The sequence below is a fragment of the Phytophthora sojae genome, assembly GCF_000149755.1.
Source record: "Phytophthora sojae unplaced genomic scaffold PHYSOscaffold_20, whole genome shotgun sequence".
Classification (NCBI taxonomy): domain Eukaryota; phylum Oomycota; class Peronosporomycetes; order Peronosporales; family Peronosporaceae; genus Phytophthora; species Phytophthora sojae.
Window position 1 is genome coordinate 103,057 of NW_009258134.1, and position 14,512 is coordinate 117,568.

At 54.8% G+C, this 14,512-nt stretch overlaps 6 protein-coding genes across 6 annotated transcripts; 5 read left to right on the forward strand and 1 right to left on the reverse strand.

Annotated features, from left to right (window-relative positions):
- Positions 1–2,363: 2,363 nt before the first annotated feature.
- On the forward strand, positions 2,364–3,575 carry PHYSODRAFT_551513 (hypothetical protein; the record flags this gene model as incomplete). The annotated part of the gene is made up of 1 exon (XM_009541230.1): positions 2,364–3,575. The coding sequence occupies one exon, from the start codon at positions 2,367–2,369 to the stop codon at positions 3,402–3,404; it is 1,038 nt and encodes a 345-aa protein (XP_009539525.1). The 3' UTR covers positions 3,405–3,575.
- Positions 3,576–3,619: 44 nt separating this feature from the next.
- Positions 3,620–4,959, forward strand: PHYSODRAFT_356215 (hypothetical protein). The gene has a single exon (XM_009541231.1). It carries the CDS (start codon positions 3,688–3,690, stop codon positions 4,723–4,725), a length of 1,038 nt encoding a protein of 345 aa, XP_009539526.1. The 5' UTR covers positions 3,620–3,687; the 3' UTR covers positions 4,726–4,959.
- Positions 4,960–5,186: 227 nt separating this feature from the next.
- PHYSODRAFT_534932 (hypothetical protein) lies at positions 5,187–5,417 on the reverse strand (the record flags this gene model as incomplete). The annotated part of the gene is made up of 1 exon (XM_009541232.1): positions 5,187–5,417. A coding segment is annotated over one exon (231 nt), but the record flags the coding sequence as incomplete, so codon positions are not given.
- A 432-nt stretch (positions 5,418–5,849) lies between these two features.
- Positions 5,850–7,293, forward strand: PHYSODRAFT_356216 (hypothetical protein). The gene is made up of 2 exons (XM_009541233.1): positions 5,850–5,926; positions 6,096–7,293. Exons 1-2 carry the CDS (start codon positions 5,888–5,890, stop codon positions 6,867–6,869), a joined length of 813 nt encoding a protein of 270 aa, XP_009539528.1. The 5' UTR covers positions 5,850–5,887; the 3' UTR covers positions 6,870–7,293.
- Positions 7,294–7,394: 101 nt separating this feature from the next.
- On the forward strand, positions 7,395–10,398 carry PHYSODRAFT_356217 (hypothetical protein). The gene is made up of 3 exons (XM_009541234.1): positions 7,395–7,493; positions 7,573–7,975; positions 8,057–10,398. Exons 1-3 carry the CDS (start codon positions 7,443–7,445, stop codon positions 8,632–8,634), a joined length of 1,032 nt encoding a protein of 343 aa, XP_009539529.1. The 5' UTR covers positions 7,395–7,442; the 3' UTR covers positions 8,635–10,398.
- A 1,120-nt stretch (positions 10,399–11,518) lies between these two features.
- On the forward strand, positions 11,519–13,530 carry PHYSODRAFT_342745 (hypothetical protein; the record flags this gene model as incomplete). The annotated part of the gene is made up of 7 exons (XM_009541235.1): positions 11,519–11,588; positions 11,658–11,874; positions 11,908–12,022; positions 12,087–12,251; positions 12,475–12,711; positions 12,767–12,841; positions 13,261–13,530. 7 exons carry the CDS (start codon positions 11,519–11,521, stop codon positions 13,528–13,530), a joined length of 1,149 nt encoding a protein of 382 aa, XP_009539530.1.
- Between the last annotated feature and the right edge of the window lie 982 nt (positions 13,531–14,512).

The following is a 14,512-nucleotide window of genomic DNA, read 5'->3' on the forward strand; positions in this document are numbered from 1 at the left end:
AGAAAGTTACCGACTCTCATCGCTCATGTACCAGTGCATCGGGCTCAGTTTGAGCGCCGACAGGTCTAGCAACATGCAGTTGTATCGGTAAAGCTGGTGTTGGTCCGCAGCGGAAAGTTATCGCCCACATGCAGTAGGTTGTTTTCTCCGCGCCTACCATTCAGCAACAGCAATTGAAATAGTGATGCTACGGTAACAAATCCGGAGTAATAATGAATCACCTTGTATTATCGTGCTTTGCATCCAGTATTTAGTGCACTAGTTAGTGTTCGTATTTAGTGGTAAATCATAGAGGCTTTGAATGCAAGTTGCTCAAGTCGTGTTTCAAGCTGGTTTAGCTCCGAAATGACACTTTCTAGGAGTGCCAAAAGGATGCTAATCCGTACTGGATGTGCTAGATCATGCAGGAGATGGTGTTTCCGCACTACTTAGTGCTGATTAACCATCCACGACTTACAGCAATTCATACCTGAGTACAATTTATAGATAAGTCGTGCTCGATAAGTCGTACAGTTACAGGCCAAACTCGCGAAGAAGTCTCGTTGGATGACATTATACTGGGTTGCAACAACTCACGCACCATGGAGTACTGTAGACCTTGACAGTTTTTCTTCCTGATCGTGGGGCGAGCAAAAAAAGATAGTAACAGAAATAGCGATAACAATATCAGTTTCAAAGTCAGTAACTAATAGCGGTTGCAGTAGCGGTGGCATTGACAGTAGGGCAGTTGCAGTGGTAGCTGGCAGTGATCGTGACGCAGGCGAACAATTTCAATAGCAATATACCGAATAAGAATTATTGTGCCTTTCACTTATTCTGCCGTGATAATTCTGGCATAACTCTAATCCGTTATCGACCTTAATTATGCCCCGAGTTAGCTAATTCCCATGTTAATTCCGGGTCGTCCCTCCGTGGCCGAATTAGGAACGGCGATGGTGAGGCCGACTCAAGGCGGGATAAGCTAATCCAGCCTTCGTTAGGCGGAAACAGAGCGATTGGCGGTTTCCTATCCGCCAATCCATGCCATTCTGCTCGTATCTCCGTCGATTAGCTCTCAAATGCTGATCGCGGATGTTAGGAGAAGCGCCCACAATCTTAGGCAGAATTAGCACTAAATAAGCATTGATCACCCTTTTATGACTCTAATTCCGCCTGAATTAACAGCTCACCCGCCAAAATACGTGAAAGACACAATACGTCATATTGATACTACTTACGCAGCAATACAAGTCACACACATTATTTGGAAAAGAGGAGAGTGATTTACAAGGGTCTAGAGGACGATAAGATCATCGATAATGTTTGGATCGCGTCGTTTTCACCACGGTGGGCGGCGATACTCAGATGACATCTACTTATAAATTTAGTTTGAGCAAGCCATGAAATGCCCCGTGATATTATGCAGCAAGTCAAGCAGTATGGAGTAGATTTTGGCAGTCTTTCTCAGGCATGAAAAAGAAAGCAGGAGCAATATCATTACAGTGCCATTATCAATGCTGAGACCGTAGTTGTAGCGTAAATAAAAACGGTAGCGGTAGTGGCAGCAGATAATAAACAGTCGCAGTAGCGATAGCAGCAGATACGAACAAGCAATATCAATGACAACATTACTATGACATCATTAACAGTAGTGAAATAGTAGTTGTAGTAGCTGTAGTACAGCGTTATAGTGGCAAAAAACGCAAAACTGTTGGGTGCGTTTGCCTCCGCTTAGAGACCCGCACGCGAAGCGCGCCCCAGTCGGCGGTGGTTATAAAAATCATCTTTGTTTTAAACAACGCTAAGGGTTATGTACATGTAGTCCCAGTCTGGGACTTCCAGATCACCAACAACTCCGACGCAACCGTGGCCACGCTTCCATCCAGATACACGCATTGAGCTTACACAGTGCAGCACTCTCCATCGTTCATTGTGGTGCGTCATGTACGGAGCAACAAAAGTCGACCACGCGGTTGCGCGACCGCGCCAATTTAGTACCAAAGATATCCATTGACAACAGCGCTGCAGGCTGCAGCGCTGTTGTCGCTGTAGCCTGCAGCAACGGTTGCTACATGTACACATGCACTTATCAATCTTTGAAGATGGGAGGTCTTGGCAAGCACCCTGATCTCTGCTTGGGAGCCGTGGCCGGCGGCCACTGGCCGCCACGGTGGCGCGCAATCCTTTCGCTGCAACTGTATCCGCTGAGAAAGGCGCGTCTGTGACGTGTGAAAGGGTTTTGTTGGATAAAGTGCAACAGGCATGGGTGTCCGCCCCGGTGCATCTACTGCAGCTACTGCTCGCCGGAGCGCGGCAAAATACGCGCGTTTCCAGGTCATTCGTCTTTTGTCTGTGGACGCCGCAGGAACTCAAGCTCTCCGCCTCGAATGAGCGCCTTCTTCCCCCAGATCTCGACTCTGAAGCCGGCGGCCATGCCGCTATCGCCTGCCACCCCCGCCGCGCGTCCTTCCGCCCTCGTTACTTCGGCAGTCAAGTGGGACGCTCGCCTCTCGCATGATCCCGTCCACGACAATGCGTTCTACGGCAAGTGCATGATCGGTGGCATCTTGTCGTGTGGCATCACGCACACGGGCATCACTCCTCTGGATGTGGTCAAGTGCAACATGCAGGTGAACCCCGCAAAGTACAAGAGCTTGCTGTCTGGTATGAAGACTATCGCCTCGGAGGAAGGCGTTGGTGCCTTGTACAAGGGCTGGGCTCCGACTGCTTTCGGTTACTCGATGCAGGGTATGTGCAAGTTTGGCTTCTATGACGTGTTCAAGGACATGTACTCGACGATGGCCGGCGAAGAGAACGCCTACAAGTACCGTGGCGCCATCTACCTGGCCGGTTCGGCCTCAGCCGAGTTCTTCGCTGATATTTTGCTGTGTCCCATGGAGATGGTCAAGGTGAAGGTGCAAACCTCACCTGCCGGCACATTCCCTGTCAAGCTGTCCCCGGCCATGGCTGCCATGAAGGCGAACCCGGAGACCCGCTTCCCATTCGGATCTCTGGTACCTCTGTGGTCGCGCCAGATCCCGTACACGATGGCCAAGTTCTTCTTCTTCGAGAAGGTGGTTGAAGCCTTCTACACGCACGTGTTCACAGAACCCAAGAGCTCGTACCCCAAGAGCACGCAGCTCGGCATCACGTTCGCTTCGGGTTACCTGGCTGGTATTATCTGCGCCATCGTGTCGCACCCTGCCGACTCCGTGGTGTCGCTCATGGGCAAGGCTGAGAACAAGGGCAAGGGCTTCGGCCAGATCGTTAGCGAGACTGGCATGTGGAACCTGGCCACCAAGGGCCTTAGCACGCGTATCATTATGATCGGTACGCTCACGGGTGCTCAGTGGTGGATCTACGACACGTTCAAGACGGTCATGGGCATGGGCACGAGCGGTGGCGCCGCCCCCAAGAAGAACTAGAGCTCGGTCTTGCTAGGGATGGAGAGGGACACTTCGAAGGACACTTGCACCGGTGTCAACAATCTATCAACAATCTATCAACAATCTACAGCAACATACAAACGCAACATACTGATTCTGTACGGTGCGCGACCCATCTTGGACGCGCAACGTAGTTCCGTGTAACCGCTGAAAAAAACTTGTTTGAAACTCCCCGGCTCCCAGCCGCAGATCGTGCGTGCCCTGCGCGGTTTGCTCCCGTCATTCGCCATCCACCCGTCGACCTCGCAGCCGCCTCCTCACCATGAGCGCCTTCTTCCCCGTGATCTCGTCGCTGAACCCGGCCGTGCCGTCGGTCGCCGCCCCCAAGGCCCGCCCGGCCTCGGTCCTGGCCACCTCGGCCGCCAAGTGGGACGCGCGCCTCTCGCACGACCCCATCCACGACAATGCCTACTACGGCAAGTGCATGATCGGCGGCATCCTCTCGTGCGGCCTCACGCACACGGGCATCACCCCTCTGGATGTGGTCAAGTGCAACATGCAGGTGAACCCCGCCAAGTACGGCGGCCTGCTTCCCGGCATCAAGACCATCGCCGCGGAGGAGGGCGCTGGCGCTCTGTTCAAGGGCTGGGCTCCGACTGCCATCGGTTACTCGGCCCAGGGCATGTGCAAGTTCGGCTTCTACGAGTTCTTCAAGGACACGTACAGCACCATGGCTGGTGAGGAGAACGCCTACAAGTACCGTGGCGCCATCTACCTGGCCGGTTCGGCCTCGGCCGAATTCTTCGCCGACATGGCCCTCTGCCCCATGGAGATGGTCAAGGTGAAGGTGCAGACCTCGCCTGCCGGCACGTTCCCGGTGGAGTTCGGTGCCGCTGTGGGCGCCATGAAGGCCAACTCGGCGGAGACCCGCTTCCCGTTCGGTTCGCTCGTGCCCCTGTGGTCGCGCCAGATCCCGTACACGATGGCCAAGTTCTTCTTCTTCGAGAAGGTGGTGGAGGCCTTCTACACGTACGTGTTCACGGAGCCCAAGAGCTCGTACCCCAAGAGCACGCAGCTCGGTGTCACGTTCGCTTCGGGTTACCTGGCTGGTGTCATCTGCGCTATCGTGTCGCACCCTGCCGACTCCGTGGTGTCGCTCATGGGCAAGGCTGAGAACAAGGGCAAGGGCTTCGGCCAGATCGCCAGCGAGACCGGTCTGGTCAACCTGGCCACCAAGGGCCTTGGCACGCGTATCATTATGATCGGTACGCTCACGGGTGCTCAGTGGTGGATCTACGACACGTTCAAGACGGTCATGGGCATGGGCACGAGCGGTGGTGCCGCCCCCAAGAAGAACTAGATGCGCTTCTCGGGTGGTGTCTAAAGACCTCGATGACTGGTTGCTTCAATCTCTGATCTTAACTCAGTTATGGTAGGACTGTAACTTGGCGGTGCCAAGAGAAGCCCGAAGATCTGAGGAATGTAACCTGCCTCGGGCGTTTTTAGAATATGCAGAGTACTGGAGGCACGTAGGCGTGAATTTAGCTATCGAAATCAACAAGACCTTCTTGCAGCACACTCGTGAGCTTTGATACAAGTTGTACTGCAAACTTATTACTACCTCTCGTTCGTTCCTGCTTGTCGTCACATGGCCCGCAGAGGCACCTGCTCATCTTGGTATTGGCATGGTTTCCTCTGGCGTAGAACACTTCAGAGAAGAAACACAAGAAAGCTGTCGTTTGCATCCTGCTGGGCTATTGGAACATATCGTGGCAGGCCTGCTAGCCGGAAGCAGGACTCGATCTTTCCGCCATACGCGACTTAAGAGAAGAAGAGCGTGTGAACTGCCATGACGACGAGTGCGCCAGCCACGTATTGGCTCTTGCGCTCCCCGATGCGGGAGGCCTTCCAGCACAGGCCACCCAGCCCTTCGTGTTTGCCTGGGAGCTGGCCGCGGTCGAAGAGCGTGGGGAACTTCATCTTGATGTATGTGCACGTGCAGATGAAGAGCAGAATGACGGTGAGCAGACCCTGGAGGCTGAAAAGCGCCGACTACAACGCGAGAAGAGAAGTCAGTGTCCAGTTACGCCATCTCCATCGCCCTCGGTCGCGCTGACCGAGGCCTTCTCCGACGCCGCATCTTACCATTTTGCCACGCGGGGAAAGAGGAGCGATTGTCAAGTTGCAACTGATTGGCGGTTACGTTGCAACTTGTGGGTGATCCCAAAGAAGCCGCACAGCGGCACCGTAGTCCTGTTATCCTAAGTGCACAGACCACCAAAACGGTGTGGTCCACTTAGGCGAGATGACCTCGTGAAAGTACTGGGTGAGTACACGGCGTTCTAGGAAGGGCGACGTGCCACCTATTAAAATGTCCGAGGTTTTTCAGCCGAGGTTTTTTCAGACGCGGCTTGGCCGCACGATGTACGGCTGGGACCGAGAGGGGGCTCGACTCGACTCGCCGCAGCCTCACACGCACACAGACACGGAAGCTCCCGGGCGACTTATAGTTTGCTGAGACGATGATGAACCGTGCCAAGCTGCTGCAGCGCGCTGCTAAGGTTCGTAACTTGGTCTAGAGCTCGCTAACCCGCTGCCGCTTCCCTCGTGCATCGCACGACTTGTTGCTGGGGCGCAGCAAAGCTTCGTCCTCGAGACTGGACCACCAAAACGACAGCTAAAATTCTAACTTGTCTTTGCGGTATTTTCGTTTTGCTGCGGGCGCTGCAGGTTGGCGCTGGCGCTCTCTTGGGTGGATCGGTGCTGACTGGCGTCACGGCCTTCAGCAGCGACCAGATCGAGGCCCTGCACTACGGCTTCGACCACCAGGGCCCGCTGTCTTCGTTCGACTACGCCAGCGTGCGTCGTGGCTACCAGGTGTACCGCGAGGTGTGCGCGTCCTGCCACAGCCTGGACCGCATCTGCTTCCGCAACCTGGTGGGCGTGACCCACACGGAGGCCGAGCTCAAGGAGATGGCTGCTGACATCGACGTTGTTGACGGCCCCAACGACGAAGGCGAGATGTTCGAGCGCCCCGGCAAGCTGTCGGACCCGCTCCCTCGCCCGTACCCGAACGACGAGGCTGCTGCCGCTGCCAACAACGGCGCCATCCCGCCTGATCTTTCGCTGATGGTCAAGGCTCGTCACGCCGGTGCCGACTACCTGTTCGCGTTGCTGACGGGCTACGTTGACCCGCCTGAGGGCACGGAGCTGCTGCCCGGCCTGTACTACAACCCTTACTTCGGTGGTGGCGCTATTGCTATGGAGCGCCAGCTGCAGGACGGCCAGATCGAGTACGAGGACGGCACGCCGTGCACGACCTCGCAGATGGCCAAGGATGTGTCGGTCTTCCTCGCGTGGGCCGCCGAGCCGGAGCACGACGTGCGGAAGAAGCAGGGCATGCAGACGACCATCGCCCTGCTGGCGCTGTGCGCACTGACGGGCTACTACAAGCGTCTGAAATGGGCGCCGCTCAAGACCCGTAAAATCACCTACACCAAGTAAGGCTGGAGGCTCTGACCACGTGCGTACGAGGAGTTGATGCAAGAGAGGCAAGTGGCAGGTCAAGGACTTTTAGATGCTTTGATTTGTTGCTCATCCAGCCTTCGAGCAGCCTCTCTCACTTTCCTCTTCGAGCGAGTGAGCGAGAGCGGACGGAGACAGACAGGCAGCGCACGCAATGGATGGAGTGGCCGACCGTCGAGACAGTAAATAAAGGGAGGGAGTGGCGTGTGGGTCTATTCAGACAGGAAGAGGTTGCGGCAGGACTTTGAAGAAAACTTGAAAAAAATACACAGAAACGTACGAACGCAGGTTTTGCATAGCCCATGGCAGCACCACCAGCATGGATTGACGTTCCTGTGGTGAGGCCAACATTAGGGTTTTAGCCCCTTACCCGTTAAATAAAAATCTTTGATTGGCTGTTTTCGTTTAAATACGACCAGTAGTTTCAAGAGAACTGGGTCGAATGGCTGGTGGCCTCGCTTCGGCTTGTGTCTGTTCGCTCCCGCGTCAATTGGTCCGTCGCTGGATAATAGTCGCCGCCACGGATAGAGGAGACTCATACACAGAAACAGCATGGCCAAGTCTTCCAAGGTTATCCGCGTCGGCCAGGACGCGCCGCACCAGGTGAGCAGCATGTGCGCGATTGTTTCTGTCCATGTAGCTAGCGACTCTGACCGTGTGAACTGCTGCCGCCGCCGGACAGCCTGATGTGGAGAGTGAGAGCAGCTACAGCTTCGTGGAGCAGTCGAAGCGCCAGGTAAAGGTCAAGATCCAGAGCTTGACGGACGAAGAGATTGTGTTCGACCTTATCGGCGTGGACGCCGCTATCGCCAACGCTCTCCGCCGCATCTTGCTGGCTGAAGTGCCGACAATGGCCATCGAGCACGTGTACATCTGGAACAACTCGTCCATCATCCAGGACGAAGTGCTCGCTCACCGACTGGGACTGGTTCCGCTGAATGTGGACCCGCGCGAGTTCCAGGCCTTCCCCGACAACGAGGAAGCGGAGGCCACCGACGAGAACACTATCGTCTTTAAGCTCGATGTCACCTGCAAGTTTGACCCCGAGCACCCGAAGGACCCAACCAAGGCGATTCACTCTTCCGGTACGGCTCTGACTCTAGCTTTTGCTGCTGATATTGATCTCGCTGACTTTGATACACGTTTTTTGTTCTTGTAATGCGCAGTTTACTCGCGTGACCTTGAGTGGGTGCCCCAGGGCAACCAGGAGGAGCGTTTCGGATCCATTCGCCCTGTGCACGAGGACATTTTGATCGCCAAGCTGCGTCCGGGCCAAAGCATTGCATTGGAGGCTCACTGCCGTAAGGGTGTTGGCAAGGACCACGCCAAATTCTCCCCTGTGGCTACCGCGTCGTACCGCTTGATGCCCAAGGTGGAGCTGACGGAAAAGGTGCAGGGTGCCGATGCTAAGAAGCTCGTGGAGGAGTGTCAGATCGGGCTGTTCGACATTGAAGACATTGGCGGCGTCCCCACGGCTGTCGTGAAAGACCAACGTGCATGCACCATGTGCCGTAACTGCATTCGCGAGCCTGGTTGGAACGAGAAAATTAGTCTTGGACGCCAGAGCGACCACTTCATCTTCAGTGTCGAGTCAGTCGGCATGCTCAAGCCTGAGGAGCTTCTACTGGAGGCACTCAACGTGCTCGCCGAGAAGTGCAACATCGCATTAGAGTCGTTCACGCAGACCGACGAGGACGAGGAAATGGCTGAGGAAGAAGAGGAGGACGAGGAGCAGGAAGAGTAGACTGACGATAGAAGACTGCTTGGCTGGGCGCCTCGACAACTGAATATATGCATGCATACCACTACTCACTCGGGTCTCTCATCTTCATTCTGCCTATTGACACAGTACCAATCCGTCGGAACGTGCTGGAAGCCTCCTTTTTGAAATGCTCTTGCGATGTCTTCGTCTATTCAAGTCGCCTCCTGCACCCTTGCTGCCTTCGCTTCTTGCTTGTTCACTATAGCCCCGCAGGAATAAAGAGGCACCCAGGTTAGCAGCTCTCGTCGCGCCTTGGGGCCGTCTAGTTCTCCTGGTTCAGGAAGACGGACGCGGCACGGATGCCCACGAAGACCAGCGCGATCTTGGACAGGTCCCAAGCCACGGCCTTCATCTGCTTGGAGGTGTCCACCTGCGGCTTCTTCTTCTTGAGCATAAACATCTTGACGGCGGTCTGGAGGCGGCGGCGATTCTCGTTTGAGGATGACAGGCAGCGGGCAAGTCCCAACGTACCACACCAACTATACATAACTGAATATTTGAGGGTAAAATTCGACATGCATTTTGTGTGTGTGTGTGTGGGGGGGGGGGGGGTCCCTGTCAACACACGGGCGGAGTACTACATAATAGGCTGGCCCTACAGCCCATGTTTCGGAATAGGGTTAGGGATAAAGGCATACTAAAACCAAGTAAGATCTCAAAACATGTAAAACATGCTGAAATCATGGACATCCATGTTTCGGTTTTCAGGACGGGTGTCATGGCACCCAAATCTATTGCAAATCCCTGGGAACTGGGTAATCGAGCTGCTAAATGTGGCTCTACCTGTCCTTAAAACCTTTAGAAGGCCGGCCCAGCGCTAGGCAGGGAACTGTAGACCCAAGCCTTGCTTCGGGACTTCGGGGCTACGTTTGCGGGTTGTTCATGCTTCTCAAACGCCACTGGTGCCGATTTAGTCTCTGCATCACGATAGATTTGCGGGCCATTTCACCCCCTCCAATCCGAAAACATGGGCTGTACATTTTTCGTACATAATAGTATAATAGCCCCAGATACCGGCACCTTTGTTGATTTTGGCTGCAATACGATTGTGCCCCTGTGTACGCGTATGTAGTCTCCTCCATTCAACTAGCTGAGCGTATCTTGCTGATGCATGGCACTTCCTACTGCGAATTACCATAAGACAGGCAAAGTATGTTGCGACTGTAGTTGTGTGGCCCGTCACACGGCCAACAACCGCGCGTTCAAGCTGCTGGACGTGCAGGTGGCGTCGGAGTTGACGACGGACGTGATGTGGCACACCATGACGGTGTCGGTGACGACGATGTACGGCTAAATGCGGCCGGTGGCAAGGGCGAGTCAGCGGGCTGGAGCCACCACCCAACGCTGGAAGTGGGCGATTGAAGTTGAAGCAGTGTGACTGCCGAAGATCGCCAGGAGGGACGACGTGGGCGAGTCAAGTTGGAACCATGCCAGGAGGCGAGGCGACGCCAGCGGAGCGAACGTGAGGACAAGAAGTGTCAAGAAGGGGGAGGGTCCAAGTAGGATAGGAAGGGCGCTGTAGTTAGAGTTAGTATAGGCGACGGAGGGACTACGGTAGATAGGAGGGTGGCGAGCGGCGGCCGTGCCGACTCGACCCTCAGTCAAGATTTGTTGCAGGACGTGCAGCGAGTTGAGACTAATACATTGATCTGCGCCGGAAGCACGGGTTGCTGACCTTCGTACTGCGGCGGAGGGCGTCGGCGAGGAGTCGAGCAGTAAGGGCGAGGTAAGCTGAGGTAGAGCTCGCACATGATGAGGGCAGTGGACAAGTAGAGCGACGGGACCGTGGAGAGAGACCACGGGGGTTGTGGCGGAGCGCCTCGACCGAGGGACAAAGGGTCCACGTGTACCTACGGGTGAAGGACACCTGCGTCCGTTACATGTAACCGGGCTAGTTGCGGGGAGCAGCCGGCAAAGCTACCCGACCGTCGGTGCCGGTAACGCTTCCTCCCAGCCAGCTCTATCCGTCACGAGGTGGTGGCCAGTAGCTGTCTGGTTGACCACTGTAAGTACTGCCTCGTGCTGATGCCACCGCGGCTAACCCGCTACCTAGGTGCAGAGGTTTGCAATCAATGACGGCTGGTTGACGACATGTAATGGATGGGGCAGGGAGGTCGGCGCTAGCTACACGACGAAGCACCCGCCCTAGCCAAATCATGGCCCACTTCACGGCGTAGATGTTAGCTTTGGTGCTTACCACACTGCCGCTTGCAACAACTCGGAAGATTGACGCGATGTTGCCGTTGTCTTGCGGTAGTGTGAGGGTCGTACACGGGACCTATCAAAGCGAGGAAGGACAAACCATCCGTCGCTTGTCCTCGTTCAACAGTGGCTCATTCGCAATGTATGCAGCAATGTTCGCTATCGTCATGCGTGCAATGTTGTGTGTGTCCAGGGCTTCTACAGAATGCTTGGTGAACCGTAACGACCACGTTTGGGAATATGAACAGGCGCGCAAGCGTGTCGTTGGTGGTGATTTCGGTTCAAAGTCGATTATTCTACACGACATCAGTGAGCAGAGCATTAACCCACCGGCGACCGCTCTTATCCCGATTTTGCAGGGATAAGATTAATATAGAAATTTGTATACTGGCGGGATAGGGTAAGCGAGGTCCCCAGCGGCCTGCCCCGACTCTTCGGGTTCCACCGGCTGTCAATCTCATTGGTCAGAGTTACCCAATCAAAGCTTGGATACGGCCGTAATATTAAGCTCTGTCGAGATTTCGATCGAAAAAACCTTGGCGTAATTCGCAGGATAATGCGAACATTCGCTAAGTGAGTGAATTGTTCTGAGCTGAATATCGCGGTTGATGGACGTGCTCGGCAATCGCTGTGACACTATCCCAGGGCAAGCACGGCACGGCACATGAGGGGCGCCTTCTACTGCAACGATGAGACGTACGAGGCACAACCGAAAGCAGAACAACTCAATCTCGGTACGCTGCTCACTCTAGCCAGCCTGTTGCCCCATTGCTGACGTGTTTCTCGACTGCAGGCGAGGCGAGCGCTGGCGGCACAAGCCCCCCCATTCCATCGGCAGTACACCCGCCTGACTTCCTCCTTCCTCTTCGCCATGCAGGGCTACGGCTACTCGCAGTACCAGGCGCACTCGCCGCACCACCAGCGCAGCGGCGAACTTCCCAAGCTCTACTACAAATCCCTGGACCACGGCACCAATAGCGGCGGCTTCAATGGCCCGGCGTGCATGAACTCCAGCAGCACGTGAACCCGAACAGCATGCAGGCCCAGCACCAGGCCCAACGTCGCAGCAGGGGGACTTCGACTACGAGCCCATCAGCACCCAGGCAAATACTACGCGCTGTCGCCCAAGGCCTATCGATACAACTGGGGCGGCTCTCAGAGCCGCTCTGTTGGGCTGCGGTCATACGTCAGCCCACACGGACAAACGTTCGCGTGAGGCGCCCTAAATGAAGGAGAAGAAGCGCGTGTTCAAGCTAAACGATGGCATCAACCATCACAAGACGCTGCAGGACGAGGCCGGACGATCAAGCAGTCCATCGTGTGATCTCGAATCAGAGTGCGGAGCGCGCCTAAAAGCAGGCGGATCGCCAAGGACCAAAATGGTGGTGGCTAAGGCGGTGACGTCAGCGATGAGGGCAATAATACCCAATGGTGCTGCCACAACAGGCTCTCACTGCAACAGCAGCCTTTGCAGGCGGATGCAGTGAGTATGTGTTTTAGTGTAAGGATCTAGTATAAAATAAAATATAGGCATTCCATAGAATTGAGCGACAGTCAAAATTCACCTGTCAAAAGTCGCGGTCGCTCCTCAGTGGTACAGTACACATCGTGTGGGGGGAGATCTTCTCCGAGAAGATCATGACCGACGCAAGTATGTACACCGACGACACGGCGGCCGACAGCAGCAGCACTGTGGGCGGCAGCAGCAGCGATGATGACGAACGCTCGAACCAACAGGAGCTCACAGCGCGAGGGTGCTCCGAGAGCCAAGGGCAGCTCAGCGATCAAGATACCGACTTAGACCGCTCCTCCTACTTTGTTCTCTCGGACCCTGACTACACCTACGAGGCTGTCCCGGTGTCCTACTTGTGGTGGCTATTTGATATCTAACCGTCCTGCTTGCATACAACAGGCTTTCACGCCAGATGTCAACCGAACAGCGTCAAACAACAAGAAAATTTATGGCAAGCCGATGTCTGTAGGGGAGGTACGTGCACGTATCTTTGGTGTTTCAGTGGGCGTCACGATGGCTCAATTCCGATGTATGCCTAGATGTTGGAGAGATTTCAATGGCACCAGGGGTTCCTTGACTTTCACACCCTCCAGCCAGTACGCAAACCTTCACGCGACCGGGTGGGTATGCGAATTACTTGAGTTCTGTGGCGTAGTCTAACAAATGTTATTATGCAACAGGTTTACGAGCCTAGATTCAGGTCTACCAACCATGTAGACGCATTTCTAGCCGCCCTTCCGCTCTACGAGATGTATGCGCAGTTTCAGAATGACGAAGACTCGAGTCACATCTACGCGTGGTTGCAAGCGTCCCTGAAAGCCTCGAAGATATTTCACGCGTTCTGTGGTGCCAGGTATACTCCCAACGCTAACGTGCCATTGACCTCTGTGTAGATTATGATAAAGCGTCGACAGCGCCTGTGCGAGTGGGATATTGAACGCTTAGACGCTTTTCTCGATTCCCATGTTGAACACCATATCGCCATGGAGGCAGATGAATCGTACGACGAGAATGCTATCCGGGAGCATACCAAGGAGGGTTTTTTCAAAGAGCTCGAGTATAAAGCTCGAGTCCAAGAAGCCGCTGTGCTCGAGTGGCTTGCTGTCTGGACGTATCAAACCGAGGTGATGTTTCCTCGTCTTGGGGTATCGTTGAGACGCTAGTACGTCGGAAAGTGCTTAGCCCAGCTTCACAGTAGCATACATATTTTGTTAGCGATGCTGAGATGTAATGAAGAAGCCCATGCCTACATATATTCCGTCATCGCCTTCTTATTGTAGCATAGATCTCAACGTTGACAACCAGCTTGGCCGCTGTCGACGCCAAGGTTGGCTTCGCTCTCCCTCACAGGCGTATTTGTATTAAATTTTGTATGGCAGATGTCAAGATTGACTTCGCAGTGAAACATAGATCTCAACGTTGACAACCAGCTTGACCGCCGTCGAGTCAAAGCTGGCTTCGCTCTCTCTTACAGGCGTATTTTGTCAAGATCGACTTCGCAGTGAAATATTGTCTCCCACCTAATTATCCGACTCATTCTGCTGCTCGGCCCCGCTGAGCGTACACTCCACCGCGCCGAGCAGCTCCGCCAGCACTTCCGCCACGGCCTCCCGCTCGCTCTCATCCGGTGGCCTCTCAGTCGCAGTTACTCCTTCTTCATCCTGTCCTGCTGCATCTGCGCCTGGCCGCTCTGGCTGATGCACTTGTACCTCTACGTTTCGCGTGACACTTGGGACCGGTAACTGCGAAGATGACACCGAAGCAGCCCCATCGGCATTCTGAACATCGGTCTCGTATTGCCTTGGCAGTACAGCATCCGAGGAAGCTGTGTCCATCCGCGTAACTCCTCCTTCGACCAACGCATTCGGATCCGTCCGACCTTTTCAGAGTGCGGAAGTTGATCTCCGTTCTTCCATTTCGAGTGCCAAATGTTAAAGCACGATACAGCATTACCATCGGATACGTGTCGCGCCTTGGAACACAAAATCAGCCTTCCTCGATCAGTGGAGCACTGCTTGCAGTAATGACGCGTTGTGCCGGGAGGTCGATTCGATCCAGGACTGCCAGCACCACGCAGTATCGAACAAACTTTGCACACGCGAAACTTGAACTTGCCCTTCGCTGTCTTGTCCGTCGACACCATCA

Coding starts and splice junctions, on each gene's coding strand:
- PHYSODRAFT_356215 (XM_009541231.1), top strand. CDS start 3,688: ATGAGCGCCTTCTTCCCCGTGATCTCGTCGCTGAACCCGGCCGTGCCG.
- PHYSODRAFT_356216 (XM_009541233.1), top strand. CDS start 5,888: ATGATGAACCGTGCCAAGCTGCTGCAGCGCGCTGCTAAG. Junction 5,927..6,095: donor TGCTGCAGCGCGCTGCTAAG/GTTCGTAACTTG, acceptor CGGGCGCTGCAG/GTTGGCGCTGGCGCTCTCTT.
- PHYSODRAFT_356217 (XM_009541234.1), top strand. CDS start 7,443: ATGGCCAAGTCTTCCAAGGTTATCCGCGTCGGCCAGGACGCGCCGCAC. Junction 7,494..7,572: donor GCCAGGACGCGCCGCACCAG/GTGAGCAGCATG, acceptor GCCGCCGGACAG/CCTGATGTGGAGAGTGAGAG. Junction 7,976..8,056: donor CAAGGCGATTCACTCTTCCG/GTACGGCTCTGA, acceptor TGTAATGCGCAG/TTTACTCGCGTGACCTTGAG.